The sequence below is a fragment of the Eubalaena glacialis genome, chromosome 14 (genome assembly GCF_028564815.1).
Source record: "Eubalaena glacialis isolate mEubGla1 chromosome 14, mEubGla1.1.hap2.+ XY, whole genome shotgun sequence".
NCBI classification, from domain to species: Eukaryota; Metazoa; Chordata; class Mammalia; order Artiodactyla; family Balaenidae; genus Eubalaena; species Eubalaena glacialis.
This window is the reverse complement of record NC_083729.1, coordinates 20,710,907-20,725,528: the sequence shown is the minus strand read 5'-3', so window position 1 is coordinate 20,725,528 and position 14,622 is coordinate 20,710,907. Positions and strand designations below refer to the sequence as shown.

Genomic DNA, 14,622 nt, shown 5'->3' with positions numbered 1-14,622 from the left:
ACATTCTAGCAAGTGTTAGCTGGGGAGTGACTATGGTTGTGCACTTGATGCCAGGATGATTCTGCGTTTAAAATGCAGTTTCTTCCAATGATAGCCCTTGAAATTGCCTTCCCAGCATTCCCCAGTTGAAAAAGTTATTCTCCTTCTATTTCTTCTCCTCTAATACCCAGTTTGCTATTCTGCACTATTTGCAGAAGGAATCCTCCATCTTAAACTCCATAATAAATGAAAACCAAGCCACGCAGTTGGAAATCAAGTTTTGTTTTTATACGAACAGAAGTAGACCATCTAGAAATATTTCAGTTTATTTAAATTGTTAAGTAGAATATGAAACCGAATTTGTAGCTAGTACCAGAGAATGGACTTAACTGTTTGGTGTTGAATGAGAACGGCTTCTAACACAGGATCCCAAGAGACTTACAGAAAAGGGGGCAAAGCCCTATTATTAAGCAAATAAAACTCATGTTTCAAACAGGTTATACAAAAATTGATTTATACTCCATTTCCCTTTTTTTTGATATTTAGAAAGTGCAGATTTAACAAAAGGTAGCCATATCCTTTCTATGTACAATGCCAATTATAAGTATGCAAACAACAAAACTGTCAGTCTGTTACCCAAAAATCCCAGTGTTTAGCTCTCAAACCTTAAGTCACTGAACTGAATAAGGATTAAAGAGGGTTAAAAATAAAAAAGCTACTGCCACATTCCAGATAAAAGCAACAAACACATTAAAATTAATCTAACAACAGTAGGTTTAACCTAAAACTTTTTGAGAAGCTTAACATCATTTCATTATTATTTTTAATGGAAAATTAAGGATTATTTGGCAATGCTGCTTTTACTAGTAGTAAACAATGATAAAGTCAAGTGAGGGGAAAAAACCTAACAACAACCACCAGTGAGGCATATAAAATCACTTTTAGGGCACTATCTGAAAATTCATGGATGTTCATAGCAGATACGTCCCTATGTTGTTTATGTGAGCCAAGAGGTCATTAAAATGCTATCCACGACACAAAAAGACTTTTCAATGGAAGCTGCTGTCCTAAACTCAGCCTCTGCTAGAAATGAATCATGCTATTCACAATTATTTCAACAAAGGTATCATCTTAGGATGCTAGCAGCATAGCAAACTTAACTTACCCTATCCTAATGATAAGCAATGAAGCAAAACTAGAAAAATGAAGTAAAAAAATGACAGGGTGAGAGAGAGCTAGAGTATCTTATCTTCACGTGAAAAGCCTCTGTTGTCCTTTTTCCAAATCCATGGTAATACAAGTTTTCCAAAGGGATGTGAAGATAGGACTTAAAATTAATAATATTCTAAAGTACTTCTAAATCTTAAGGTAAAGACAACTTAACACTGAAAAAATGTTCTTCAAAGGCCAAATCTCAATATATTTGGCAAACATGTTAATAAATTTCACTCCTCCTTCCCACCTTTTTGAAACAACCTTGACTGGGCTACCAAACTGCTAGAGGAGTTGCCAAAATGGAGACTATTCAAATTTAGGTTAAGAGATTTATTCTAGGAAAGTGAATAGGCTATACACCTAATTAGAGAGACAAACCACAACACCCTCCAAACACTAGTGCATGCAATTAACTCTTCCATTTCATAAACTCAATGGAGAGACAGGAAGGGAACAAAGAGGGAAAGAGAAGAGGAACATGAAGTCGAACAGCAAATGAAGGAATCTGGGACAGAAGCTTTAGGGGAGAGAGAAAATGAGGGGAGGGCACAGTTAACTGACATTTGATATCAGGCAGTTAGAATTTATCTTTCAGTTTACTTAGCAAGTTAAATCAGTGCTTTATGTTAAACTCGACAAACCTGCTAGTTTACCCCTTTCATTTTTAAATAACTCATACCACAGGGTGGTGGGGGAGAAGCAAATAAAGCAGCATGCAGGAAGAGACACAAGGAAAAAGTGGCCAAGGAAAAGAACCGGTGGCAGGAATAGTTTTAAATATCAAGGCCACTTAAAATGAGACGCCGCAAACCAAAGCTATCATTTCTGCATTATCCTTTGTCCTCAATTAACTACTTTGAAAATTACAGCCAAGCAAACCACAAACATTTTAATGCTTTATGTTTCGATGATGTGTCTCCTGCACATGCTTCCACCAAAACAAAAAAAGGAAAAACCAAAGAAGTTCCTTTCCACATAAGGCACAGAACAAAATTAACCCCATTTACATATCCAAGGCGAAAATGAGTGTTTTCCTGGCTTTTGTTTCTTTTGCTATCACATGTCTATAGATTATAGGGACTCAAGCACATTATCCATGACAGAAAATTCCACTGTTGTACAAAATAAAATTGTTAATTCTAACTTTTATTCTTATACAATTTGCAGAATAGAGTTGAAATGATTGCTATAGGTTTTAATGTTGATAAGAACTGGACTATAATACAACTGAAATGCAGTGGTGAGCTGAGCAAGTACATTTAAAAATGAACTCACAGACATGATTTTTCTATACATTTTTTTGTTTGAAGAAAATTATAAAGTCAGCAAGCAGTCACAGATGAAAGAACAAATAAAAGAGGTGGACTAAGAGTTAAAAGATGAGGAACAAAAATATCTGTTGAAGAGTTAAAAATGGACAGAGTGGTTTATTTTGCAGCAGGAAGAGAAAACAGGGTGGCGGATGGCAACTGATGGAGCAGGAGAGCGTTCAGCAACATTTGCTCTTCCAGCCTGTCACGCCTCCTCCACTGCTGATATCTACGTTTTCACTGTTGGGCTCTTTTACAGGGGTCTGGAACAAACACACAAGGAAAGCAACCCATGAAAAAACACTGCCGTGGATAAATCAAGATTTAACAGCAATATTCTCATAAATGTTAATTTAAGTAACACAGTGCAATTACAGTCACATGAGATAGGTTTTCCCTCCCATGCAAAGTAAAGAAATGGAAGTTTTGTTTTTGATCTTCATTTTGCCTTTTTCTTCCAAGTTGTGAAATGTCGAGGCCTCCTGGCTTTCCTTTGTAGAACTTCTGAAACCTTCTCTGCCCTAACTCTTGTGAAGAGAGGTATGTTATCTCTTGGCCTGACCCCTGAGTATTTAGTACTTAAAAAGCATCATCAAGCATATGTATAAAACCAATGATGGATCATGTCTAACTTCAGAGTAGTGAAACAGCACTTTTCTCTTTAGTTTTACTTGCCTTTTGAGATTGGAGCTTGTATTTCCATAGCATTGCTTTAAAAAGGCAATTTTAACCATGATACACTAACATTAAGTGGAGGAAATAGGGTGGGGCAGAATGCAAAGTTGTATAATTCATGTTAAAAATGGATACAGAAAAAAATCAAAATGAGAGACACCAAAATGTTAATAGTAGTAACCCTTAGGTGGTGGGTTTATGAATTATTTTATTTTCCTCTTTGTATAATCCTGTATTCCCCCAACATCCTAAATATTACTGGTATAATCAGAAGAATATACTATTTTAAGTGGATAGCCTATATGTATGAAAGCAGAATTTATTTTAGGGATAGCATACCTACAGTAAAGTATACAAATCTTAACTGTGCTTGATGGATTTTTAATATATGCTGTGAAACCACCAGATCAAAATATAGAACATAATATGCCCCCAGAAGGCTCCCTTGTGTCCCTTTCCAGTCAGTACTACCCTCCTAAAGGTAACCAATACTCTGATTTCTACCACCATAGATTAGTTTTTTCTGTTTTTGACCTTCATATACATGGAACCATATTTTATGTATTCTTTTGTATCTGATTTCTTTTTCCTTTTACTCAGTATCAGCCTGTGCAATTTATCCTGTGTGATTTATCCATGCTGTTGTGTGTGTAACAGTGTTCATCATGAATGGAATTTTAAAAGCTAGGATATAAGTGGGAACTTATTTTCTCATGGAAACAATATAAAGTTAAGGTAGCTCAAGGGGAAAAAATTAAAATAATTTCTAAAACTCACATAGCCCAAGAGAGGCCTGCTGAATTCATACTGAGGTGAAATTTCTACTTGCACTTTGAGCTAACCCACCTACTCTCACTGCCTTACGGAATTCTTCTTTTCACTGTATGTTAAAGATGCAAGTTTTGCATTAAAAAGGTCTTTGTGAAAAATGCACAGAAGAGAAATATGCAGCTCAGCACCTGGCCACAGCAAGAAAAGTTGCATAGGCAGTACTCTTTCTCTGGGACTCCTGGGTGTGGGTCAATTAAAGATATATGGGTGCTTATAGCCAGGGAGGTCACTACATTTATTCAGTTAGCATATCACTCACAGTCTGTCCTTGCACAATTTAACTTAGACCCTTGAAACAGACTCTCAAAAAAAAGGGCCAATAACTAAATAGCAAAAGTGGGCAAGAGAATAAACAAAAAAGTTTACAGAAAAGGGAAACACAAAGGTGCTTCTTAAACATATCTTTAAAAGTGCTCATCTTATTCATAAGAGAGCTGCAAATTAAATCTGTGTTTTTCACCTGTCAGGTTGGAAAACATCTGAAAGTCTTATAATTCACTATGTTGGCCAAGAGTTTGAGTAAACAGACATTCTCATATACTGCTGGCAGGAGTATAAAAGGGTACAGCCCTCAGGCAGAAGGTGGCAAGCATGTATCAGAATTATAAATGTACTATATGCTCTTTGGCCACTTCTGGGAATCTGTCCTTCAAATATACTTGCACATGTGTAAAATAATATAAAGATTATTCACTACAACACAATTTATGAGATAATAAGGCTGAAAATCACCTAAATGTCCCTCATTGGGAAACCTGTTTAATTATAATACTCAAAGGAGTAGCACTCAGTTATTTTAAAAATGAAACTTATATTAAGTGCCAAACAGTGCAGAGCATGTTGCCATACCTGTTTTTTTTTTTTTAAAAAAAAAGGGGGGGGGGGGAGGAAGGAAGGGAATAAAATATATATATATTCATATTTACTCATAAATTAGTAACTAAGAAATTAATTATTGGTTACCCATGGGGGAGGGATGAGGAGTTGGGGGAATATAGTGAGAAACTTCTCTGTATGTTTACTCTTTTTATTTTAAATGTCTGAATCATGGGAATGAATTATCTATTCAAATAAGTTTTAAATGTTTTAAATTGCTTTCATTCTAAAGTTATTTTTTCTTTTATCAACTCAGGAGAAAAAGCACTGCACAGAAGGTTGCTAGTCCGGAATCACTACTGTATTTTACATCTTTTAAAGCAAGTTTACATTTGATGTTTTAACTCATAACTTTATCACACCGAAAAGTGCATGTATGTGTATGGGGAAAAAATGCTGCCTCACAATTGGGCCTGCCTACCTGGGGAAGACTCTAGACTGAGATCTTTATTTATTGGTGCATCCATACCTTTTAACCTTTAATATGATAAGGGAGATCTACCTCACTGACACACAAATTATATGCCTATATAGCACTATTTTTTTGAAATGCAAAGATCTGGAAGAAGATCAAGGGATATAATACAGAAAGAAGTCAGAAACAATGGAGAAGACCAAATTTCCAGAAAGAGAAAAAACACAGAGAACACGGGTATTTCAGTAAGTTTTGTGATAATTCCTATAAGTACTGAAATAATTTTTCACTGTAACCCACCAATCTCAGAAATACAAAGTATTATACTTTCCACTAATTAAAGTATTTTTCTATCTGTTATTCCTTTCATTTAATTAAAAATGCAAATGTTTTTTTGTAGTCTACCTAGTATTTTTCTGTTCTACTTTAATTTTTGTTTCTTACAGGAATATTTTAAAATAAAAATATATTTCCTCAAGGAATTCTAATGGGTTTTTACCTATATCCAGTTGTGTACAAATATCTTTTTAATTGTTTTTATAACTTTAAAAAGAAGCAAGTTAAAATTTCAGAACAAAACTGTACATGAGGTAAAAGTGATTCTGTCCTGTATCCCCTTCCCCTTCCCACCATCACACTAGAGTACTCACTACTTAGAGTCTGGTATATATCCTTCCAGATCCTTATTTGCTAAGCATAACCAAATGTGTGTGTGTGTATGTGTACATGTGTTTTTGGTATCATATATAATTTTTAAAAGATCATTTACCACACATGTTATATCCTAACTCGCTTTTTATTACTCAATATATCAATACATTATAGATATCAGACATGATATGCAGGATGTCGGCAGATGTGGACAGGCACAACTTTTGTAGTTACTCTAAACAGCAATGAGTGATAACTGTTCTTTCTAGTTTGAACACTACAGTAAACAGATAGCTCTCCCCTCAAAAAAATTAAGTTGCTTGGTTCCTCAGAAATTTCGTTAGATTTACACTTGATAATACCACCTCTATTACAGCTTAGATTTATATGTGTGTGTGTGTATGAAATTTGAGGGGTTTTTTTTGGGGGAAAAATACTGATATCTCAAGTATAAAAACAGAAGGGTTACTAGAAGCAATTAAATTTTCTCTCATACAATACTTGCTTCTCCTTCAGGATTGTGTCAGATTTTCTCTATTTTATTTGCGTTTAAATATACCATTAAGACTGAATAGAGAATTCAGGACTCATAAACTTAATTCATAACTGTGTATTTTATCTAGTCATTTGAGGGAAATATATGAAAATCAGATTTCCCAATTTTGCTACATGTTGCTTGTACTGGCAAATTTTGGGATTCACAAATTAAACCCAGAAACTAACCTCGAGGTAAAATTCCCCGAGATCAATTTTCAGCTTTTTTTTTTTTTTTTTTTTTACCTTACAGGTTGAAATGATTGGGTAAATGAAATTTGGGGGCAGACTTACTCTATTTATTCAGTATATAGGATATACATGCCCTTCACTGGCACGTCTGAGAAATGACTATATAGAAGAATAGTGATTTTGTAGCAATAACTGCATCATAGATTCACCTCTTATCTTAAATTTTTTATCTATGGGAATGCAAAGGATATATAAGAGAAATAAAACAGAAGAGCCATAACACCATGGACCAGACAAAAAGTTGGAAAAAGGAGTATGAAATTAGGCTAGAGACTGAGTACTGGAGCTCAGAATATCAACTGTTACCACTGACTAGATCCTAGAGATTTCTAGATGGCTGCCTGTTCCTTCCAGCTCCTTTCTTTACTTTGGAGGATTATATACTGGTGATGGGTAAAAGTTTAGAAACAATACCACCCAAACCCAATTTCTGTATGTAAATCTAGTACTTTAGAAAACATGAAATGTTCAAATGTGACACCAGGCACCTTAGCAGTAAAAAAAAAAAAAGAAAAGAAAAGAAAAAGAAAAAAGAAATTTACCTTTCGAAGGATATCTTCAGCTAATGTGAGGAACGCCTTTTCGATGTTTATATTTGCTTTTGCACTAGTCTCAAAAAATCTAATACCATGCTCTCTTGCAATCTAAAATAGAAGCAAAATATCATCATAAAATTATCAAGTATAGGTTACCAATTGATGACTTTAGCATCCTAAAGGAAATAGTAATACTGTTCTAAAGGTAGTAGTCTCAACTAGGTTATCTAAAATGAACAGATTATTTCAATGGGTCAAGACTCAAATGGTCAAGCTCCTTAAAAAACAAACAAACAAACAAAAATTCACTCAAATGATAAGCTATCATTTCCAATAGCATTTTTAAAAGGATGCGAATAGCTCAAGTGCACTCCACTACCACTAATGTAAAAACAATCAAATGCAACACCATCTTCACAAAGAAAGGGCAGCATATTAGTCTCATTCAGAGCTTTTTACCTGTTCTCCTTTTCCTTTAGGTACAACTCTTTTATCATCCATATCACACTTGTTTCCTAGTAACATTCTTTCCACATCTTCATTGGCATGCTAAAATGAAATAAAATTTTAATTTACACACTACCATGAATTATGGCTTAATAAAAATGACTTTATAGGAGGCTGTCTAGTTTCTAGAAACATTCTCAACAAGAGAGGACATATGCAAAAGATCTGAAACTGTAATTTCTTACACATAGTCTAAATCCAAGCTGGACCATGATTTTAGATAATGTGTATTACCCTATAAGAAACCTTAGTTTAAAATTCTATAGAGCCTTTAGAGTATCAAAAAGTCACATTGCTAGGGGAGTCCATGCACAAAAATCAGTTAAAAACAAATGTTGCTCCACTGAAATCCTAATGACATCTTCTGCACAAATAGGAAAATCCATCTCTAAAATTCATGTGGAATATCAAGGGACCCTGAATAGCCAAAACAATCTTGAAAAGAAGTACAAAGTTGGAAGATTCACACTTACTTCCTGATTTCAAAACTTACTACAAAGCTACAGTAATCAAAACAGTGTGCTCCTGGCATAAGGACAGACATGGACAAAAAGAACAGAATAGAGATACCCGAAATAAACTCTTGTGTACACCATCAAATGATTTTCAACAAGAGTGCCAAGACCATCCAATGGGGGAAAGGACAGTCTTCTCAACAAATGGTGTTGGGAATACCAGATATCAACATGCAAAAGAATGAAGCTGGATCTTTAACTTACAACACCATACTCAAAATTGGATCAAAGACCTAAATAGAAGACCTAAATCTATTAAATAAACTCTTAGAAAAAAACATAGGGAAAAAGTTTTATGACCTTGGAATTGGCAATGATTTCTCAGATATGACACCAAAAGCATAAGCAACAAAAAAGAAAAAACAGATAAATTGTACTTCATCAAAATTAAAAACTTCTGTGTGTCAAAGATCACTATAAGCAGAATGAAAAAGCAACCCATGGGATGGGGAAAATATCTCAAATCGTCTATCTTTGGCCCAATGCACCCTTCCCTGAAATATCCCTGCAGCAACACAATTATGTTCTCTGGACACCAAAAGTAATTTATGAGACTTGTTTGTCTTAAATTTGAATCCATCATATTATTTCCACCAGCCCCATCCTTATCTGGATACCTTCTACTCATCTCTTCAAGTCTCAGCTTAAACGTCACTGCCTATTTCAAGACTGTTTGGCTATTCTAGGTACCTTGAATTTCCATATGAATTTTAGAATCAGCCTGTCAACCCCCGCCCCTATCCAAAAGAAACAGCTGGGATTTTGATAGGGATTTCACTAAATCTGCAGAACACTTTGGGTAGTACTGCCATTTTAACAATATGGAATCTTCCAATTCATGGACATGGGATGTCTTTCCAATTATTTAGATATTCTTTAGTTTCTTTTAACAACATTTTATGGTTTTCAAAGCCTTGTGCTTCTTTGGTTAAATTTTTCTTATTTTTTTCTTTTTGATGCTATTATAAATAAAATTATATTCTTAATTTCAATTTTTGATTATTTGCTGCTAATGTATATAAATACAACTGATTTTTGTATACTAATCTTGCTTCCTACAACTGTACTGAACTTGTTTATTAGTTCTAATAGTTTTATTTTTTGGTGGAAGTGTGTGGATTCCTTAGGATTTTCTATATACAAGATCACACCATTTACAAATATAGTTTTACTTTCCAATCTGGGTGCTCTTTTTTTTCTTTGCCTAAATGCCCTGGCTAGAACCTCTAGTACAATGTTAAACAGTAGTGGCCAGAGCAGGCATCCTAACCATGTTCTTGATTGTAGGGGAAAGGATGATGTTGTCTGTGGGATTTTCACAGATGTCTTTTAGATTTTGTCAAATGGGTTTTTTTGTGTGTGTCTGTTGACAAGATCATATGGTTTTTGTCTTTTATTAATATGGTGTATTACATTATTTCATATGTTGCATTCCTAGGTAAATTTCTCTTGACCATGATATATAATCTTCTCTTAAATGCTGCTGGATCAATTCAGCTGTTAAAGTTTAAATTTCTACAACACATTAAAAATTAGACAAAGTCAATCTCATATATCAGAAAAACATTTTTTTTTTTAATGGCTGGGTTTTACGTATGTTAGTTCTCATGCTGGGAAACTTAAGGCATCCAGCCTACCAAGTTAAATGTATGAGCCTGTGGTATAATAAAAAACATATTTTTGGTCTTTGTTTCTATTCCTGGCACAGTGCTCCTAATTTCCTGAGTGATAGGAGTGTCTTTTGTTATTCATAACAAGCCTCTTTCTGTTTACCTATATTTATGCTAATAAAGGACTCTCGCCAGGGCCTCTACAGAGTTTCACAATGGAGGCTGGTCACCAGAGGAACCAAACACTGAGGGTTGAGACTTTTAACCCCCACCCGCCATGAGGTGAAGGGGGCTAGAGATTAGGGTCAATCACCAGAGGTCAATGATTTAATTATCATGACTATGTAACGAGGCCCCCATTAAAACTTGGAAACAATGAAGTTAGGGTATCTTCTGGGTGAACACATCAAGGTGCCAAGAGGGTTACATGTCCAGAGACAGCCTAGAAGCTCTGCATTCTCCAACCCCCATACACTGTCTATGCATCTCTTCCATTTAGCAGTTCCAGAGTTGTGTCCTTTATAATACAATTGTAAGTATGGCTCTTTCCTGAGTTCCGTGAGTCATTTTAGCAAATTACTGAACCCCAAAATGGGTCATGGGAACCTCCAAATTTGTAGCCAAGTCACACAGAAGTGCAGGTAGCCTGGGGGACCCAGGACTTGCATTTGAAGGAAGAGCAGTCTTGTGGGATTGAGTCCTTAAACCTGTGGAGTCTGACACTAAGACTGAGTAGTTAGTGTCAGAACAGGATTGAATTGTAGGACATCCAGTTGATGTCACAGAATTGGAAAATCGGTTGCTGCTGGAACATTGCATAGTCTCTCTATATAAATTGCTCTTATTACACATGCTACTTGGCCGAACAATAAAATAAAGGATAAGGAAATTTTAAAATGGAGGCTTTGTTTTTGGTTTCAAAATCTGTGTCATTAATAGATTATTAAATACTAACAGACTTCTTGTAGCAACGGAAAAGTTAGTAATAAGCCCTTAGGATTGCTACCATTGAAGATATTATTATCTTGGGTCTAATACTGGCTTAAGACTTGGTCTTTGTGTTTCCAGCCAAAAGTTGGCTTTAAAGAGGTTTTTTATTTTTGGCTGTGCCACACAGCTTGCGGGATCTTAGTTCCCCGACCAGGGATCTAACCTGGGCCCCTTGCAGTAGAAGTGCAGAGTCCTAACCACTGGACCGCCAGGGAATTCCCAAGAGTTAGTCTTAATGAAATTCAAAGCATAGAAGGTAGCAATAAGACATGAAAAATAATTCCAATAAGAAGCTACCTATGCTGCAGCACAGAAACAGATATGCTTTGACACACTACCTTATAAAAACTGACATCTTCACGTGCAATGATATGGCACTATTTTCTTGGTTAGCATTTTACTGTATTAGTACTCTGTATCTTTCAAAATGTCTAGAAGTGATACGGTATTTCCATAAGTTAAAAATACGTTTTTATTTATTTATTATTTATTTTTGGCATGCCACACGGCTTGTGGGATCTTAGTTCCCTGATCAGGGATTGAACCTGGGCCACAGCAGTGAAAGTGTCAAGTCCTAACCCATGGACCGCCAGGGAATTCCCAAAAATACGTTTTTAAAATTACTATTGAAAATGTAATTCATTCATTCAATAAAAATTCCCCAAAAAAGAATTCATTTAGACAGGTGTGTAAAACCACTGGTAGCTTCTGTTTGGGGCCATCTTACAAGATGGCTGTATAGAGTTTCTGGGTAATCTGGTAATTGCCTTGGATGGGGTTCAAAACAGATCTGCCCAAAATTTTAAGAAAAAGGTAGGCAAAAAATAACATTACCCTATAAACAAGTAGAAATATTCAATAGTAATGATAGCAAACACTATAAGATCAACTGGAATATTTATTCTTCTTAACCAAGCACACAAATGTGTGTTTATGTAGGGTTTACACTATTTCTAGGTCTTACCTCATCTATGTTTCTAAGCCATTTGCTGATGTTTTCAAAACTTTTACCATTGGTGATGTCATATACTAGCATGATACCCATTGCTCCTCTGTAGTAGGAGGTTGTGATGGTGTGAAATCGCTCCTGGCCTGCCGTATCCCTGAAATAAACAGCCAATAATTTGCACTGAGCATTTTGATATTACTAAGTTCTAGATAAAGGGCAAAACAGTAGAACAGTTTGGTAAAATAGAGATTAAAATCCACTATATGACACAAAACAAAATAGAACCACCAATCATTTAATTCTTAAATAGTAAACAATTAAGGTTATTCGTAAACATATATATGTGCAAATACTTTCTAGTCTAAGGAAATTAACAACCTACCAATACTGGATGAAAATCTGAAAGGGAAAACAGTACAAAGTGACATAAAATTCTTTTTAAAGTTATTTAAAGACGAATACCAGCAAGTGTGATAAAAACTCTTGGAATTCCATTTATTTAGTGATCTAGTTCCATAATGTAATACAAAAGCTTGTGGAATTTTTAGAACATTAAAGGACTATACCATTGTATAGCCACATTTATCTTTAGAATCATTTACAAAAAGTTGTAAAGATAACCTCATTTATAAATAACAGGACAGAAATACGTAAATAGTAGTATTTTTCAATGCTTTCAAGCCAAAGATTTAAGATATTTTGCTCCTGTAATTTTTCCCTCATTTGCATCACTGGTTTCTTTTTATGGATCATTATAATTAGCTTATGTACATGTTTAAGTCTCCCCCCTTTTTTTTTTAAAATTTATTTATTTTTGGCTGCGTTGGGTCTTTGTTGCTGTGCGTGGGCTTTCTCTAGTTGCGGCGAGCGGGGGCTACGCTTTGTTGTGGTGTGGGGGCTTCTCATTGCGGTGGCTTCTCTTGTTGTAGAGCACGGGCTCTAGGCGTGTGGGCTTCAGCAGCTGTGGCACACGGGCTCAGTAGTTGTGGCTCGCGGGCTCTAGAACACAGGCTCAGTAATTGTGGCGCACGGGCCCAGTTGCTCCGCAGCATGCGGGATCTTCCCGGACCAGAGCTCATACTCGAGTCCCCTGCATTGGCAGGCGGATTCTTAACCACTGCACCACCAGGGAAGTCCCTCCCCTATCTTTTCTAAAAAAAAACAAAATTCAAACAAACCAAAAACCCCACTCTCAACCCCACATCCCTCCAACTAACACTGCATTTCTCTGTTCCCCTTCCCAGGAAACTTCTTTTTAAAACTTTTGTTTTAAAATAACTATAGCCTCACAGGAAATTTTGAAAACAGTACAAAGAAGTCCTGTGTACCCTTTACCCAGTTTTTCCCAATGGTAACATCTTACATCATAGTACAAAAAGAAATTGACACTGGTACAATCTACAGACATTATTAGAGTACTGTTCTCTGCAATTTTATCACATGTATAGATTTGTGTAGTCACTGCCACAAAGAAGGCAGAAAACTGTTGTATCACTCATTCCTCTACCTCCTATAGTCCCTACACCCTGGCTAATAGTCTGTTTTCCATTTCTCTACTTTTGCCATTTCCAGAATGTTATATAAATGGAATCATGCATAATGCAACCTTTTGAAACGGTTGTTTTCACTTTTTCCAGCATAATGCCCTTGAGATTTACCCAAGTTGTTGCACGTAATACTAGTCTGTTTCATTTTATTGCTGGGTAGTATTCCACTGAATGGACTCATCACAGTTTGTTTAATCACTCACCCGTGTAAGGATATTTGGGTTGTTTTTAGTTTTTGGCTATTACAAATAAAGTTGCTATGAACATTCGTGTACAAGCTTGTGTGTACATAAGTTTTCATTTCTCTGGGATGAACACCCAGGAATGTTATTGCTGAGTCAGATGGTAAGTATATGTTTAACTTTATAAGAAACTGCCAGACTTTTCTAGAGTGGCTATACTACTTTAACACATTCCCACTAGCAATGTATGAGAGACCCAGTTTCTTTGCATCCTCATCAGCATTTGGTGTTCTCACTATATTTTATTTTAGTTGTACTAATAGGCCATGCAGTGATATCTCATCATTTTAATTTGTATTTCTCTATGGCTAATGATGTTATACACTTTTTCATGTAGTTATCTGCAATCCATATATCCTCTCTGGTGAAATGTCTATTTGTGTCTTTTGCCTATTTTCTTTCTCTTTTTTTTTTAGCTGCACAGTGCAGCATGCAGGATCCTAGTTCCCCAACCAGGGATCAAACCCGTGTCCCCTGCAGTGGAAGCACAGAGTCCTAACCAGTGGACCGCCAGGGAATTCCCTCTTTTGCCTATTTTCTAATTGGATGGCTCCCCCCCACCCCTTTTTTTTTTAAACTATTGAGTGTCGAGAGTTCTTTTTACATGTAAGTCCTTTGTCAGGTTATGTGGTTTGGGAATATTTTCTCCAAGTCTGTAACTAGTTTTTTCATTCTTTTGACAGGGTCTTTTGTAGAGCAAATATTTTTAATTTTGTTGAAATCCAATTTATTAATTTTTAAAAATCTTCTATGGATTGTGGTTTAGTGTTATATCTACTCTTCACCTAATCTTACGTCCCAAAGATTTTCTCCTATGTTTTCTTCTCAAAGTCTCATGGTTTTACATTTTACATTTAAACTGATGACACAGTTTGAATTAATTTTGGTACAATGTGTGAATTTTGAGTAGAGGTTCACCTTTTTACTCATGGATGCCCAACTGCTCTAGCACCATTTGTTGAAAACGTTAAGGAAATATCCTTTCTTC

At 35.5% G+C, this 14,622-nt stretch overlaps 1 protein-coding gene and 1 non-coding gene across 2 annotated transcripts in view; both read right to left on the bottom strand.

Annotated features, from left to right (window-relative positions):
- Positions 1–289: 289 nt before the first annotated feature.
- RAB10 (RAB10, member RAS oncogene family) overlaps positions 290–14,622 on the bottom strand; it is an 82,831-nt gene continuing 68,498 nt past the window's right edge. The window contains exons 3-6 of the mRNA XM_061211051.1: positions 11,861–11,999; positions 7,734–7,823; positions 7,281–7,382; positions 290–2,767 (exon numbers count right to left, since the gene is read on the bottom strand). Coding sequence (XP_061067034.1) covers positions 2,684–2,767; positions 7,281–7,382; positions 7,734–7,823; positions 11,861–11,999 — 415 coding nt within the window. The 3' untranslated portion in view covers positions 290–2,683. The remainder of the gene's footprint in view (positions 2,768–7,280; positions 7,383–7,733; positions 7,824–11,860; positions 12,000–14,622) is intronic.
- Positions 11,039–11,111, bottom strand: TRNAR-UCU (transfer RNA arginine (anticodon UCU)). Its single transcript has one exon. It is a non-coding gene; the product is annotated as a tRNA-Arg (tRNA).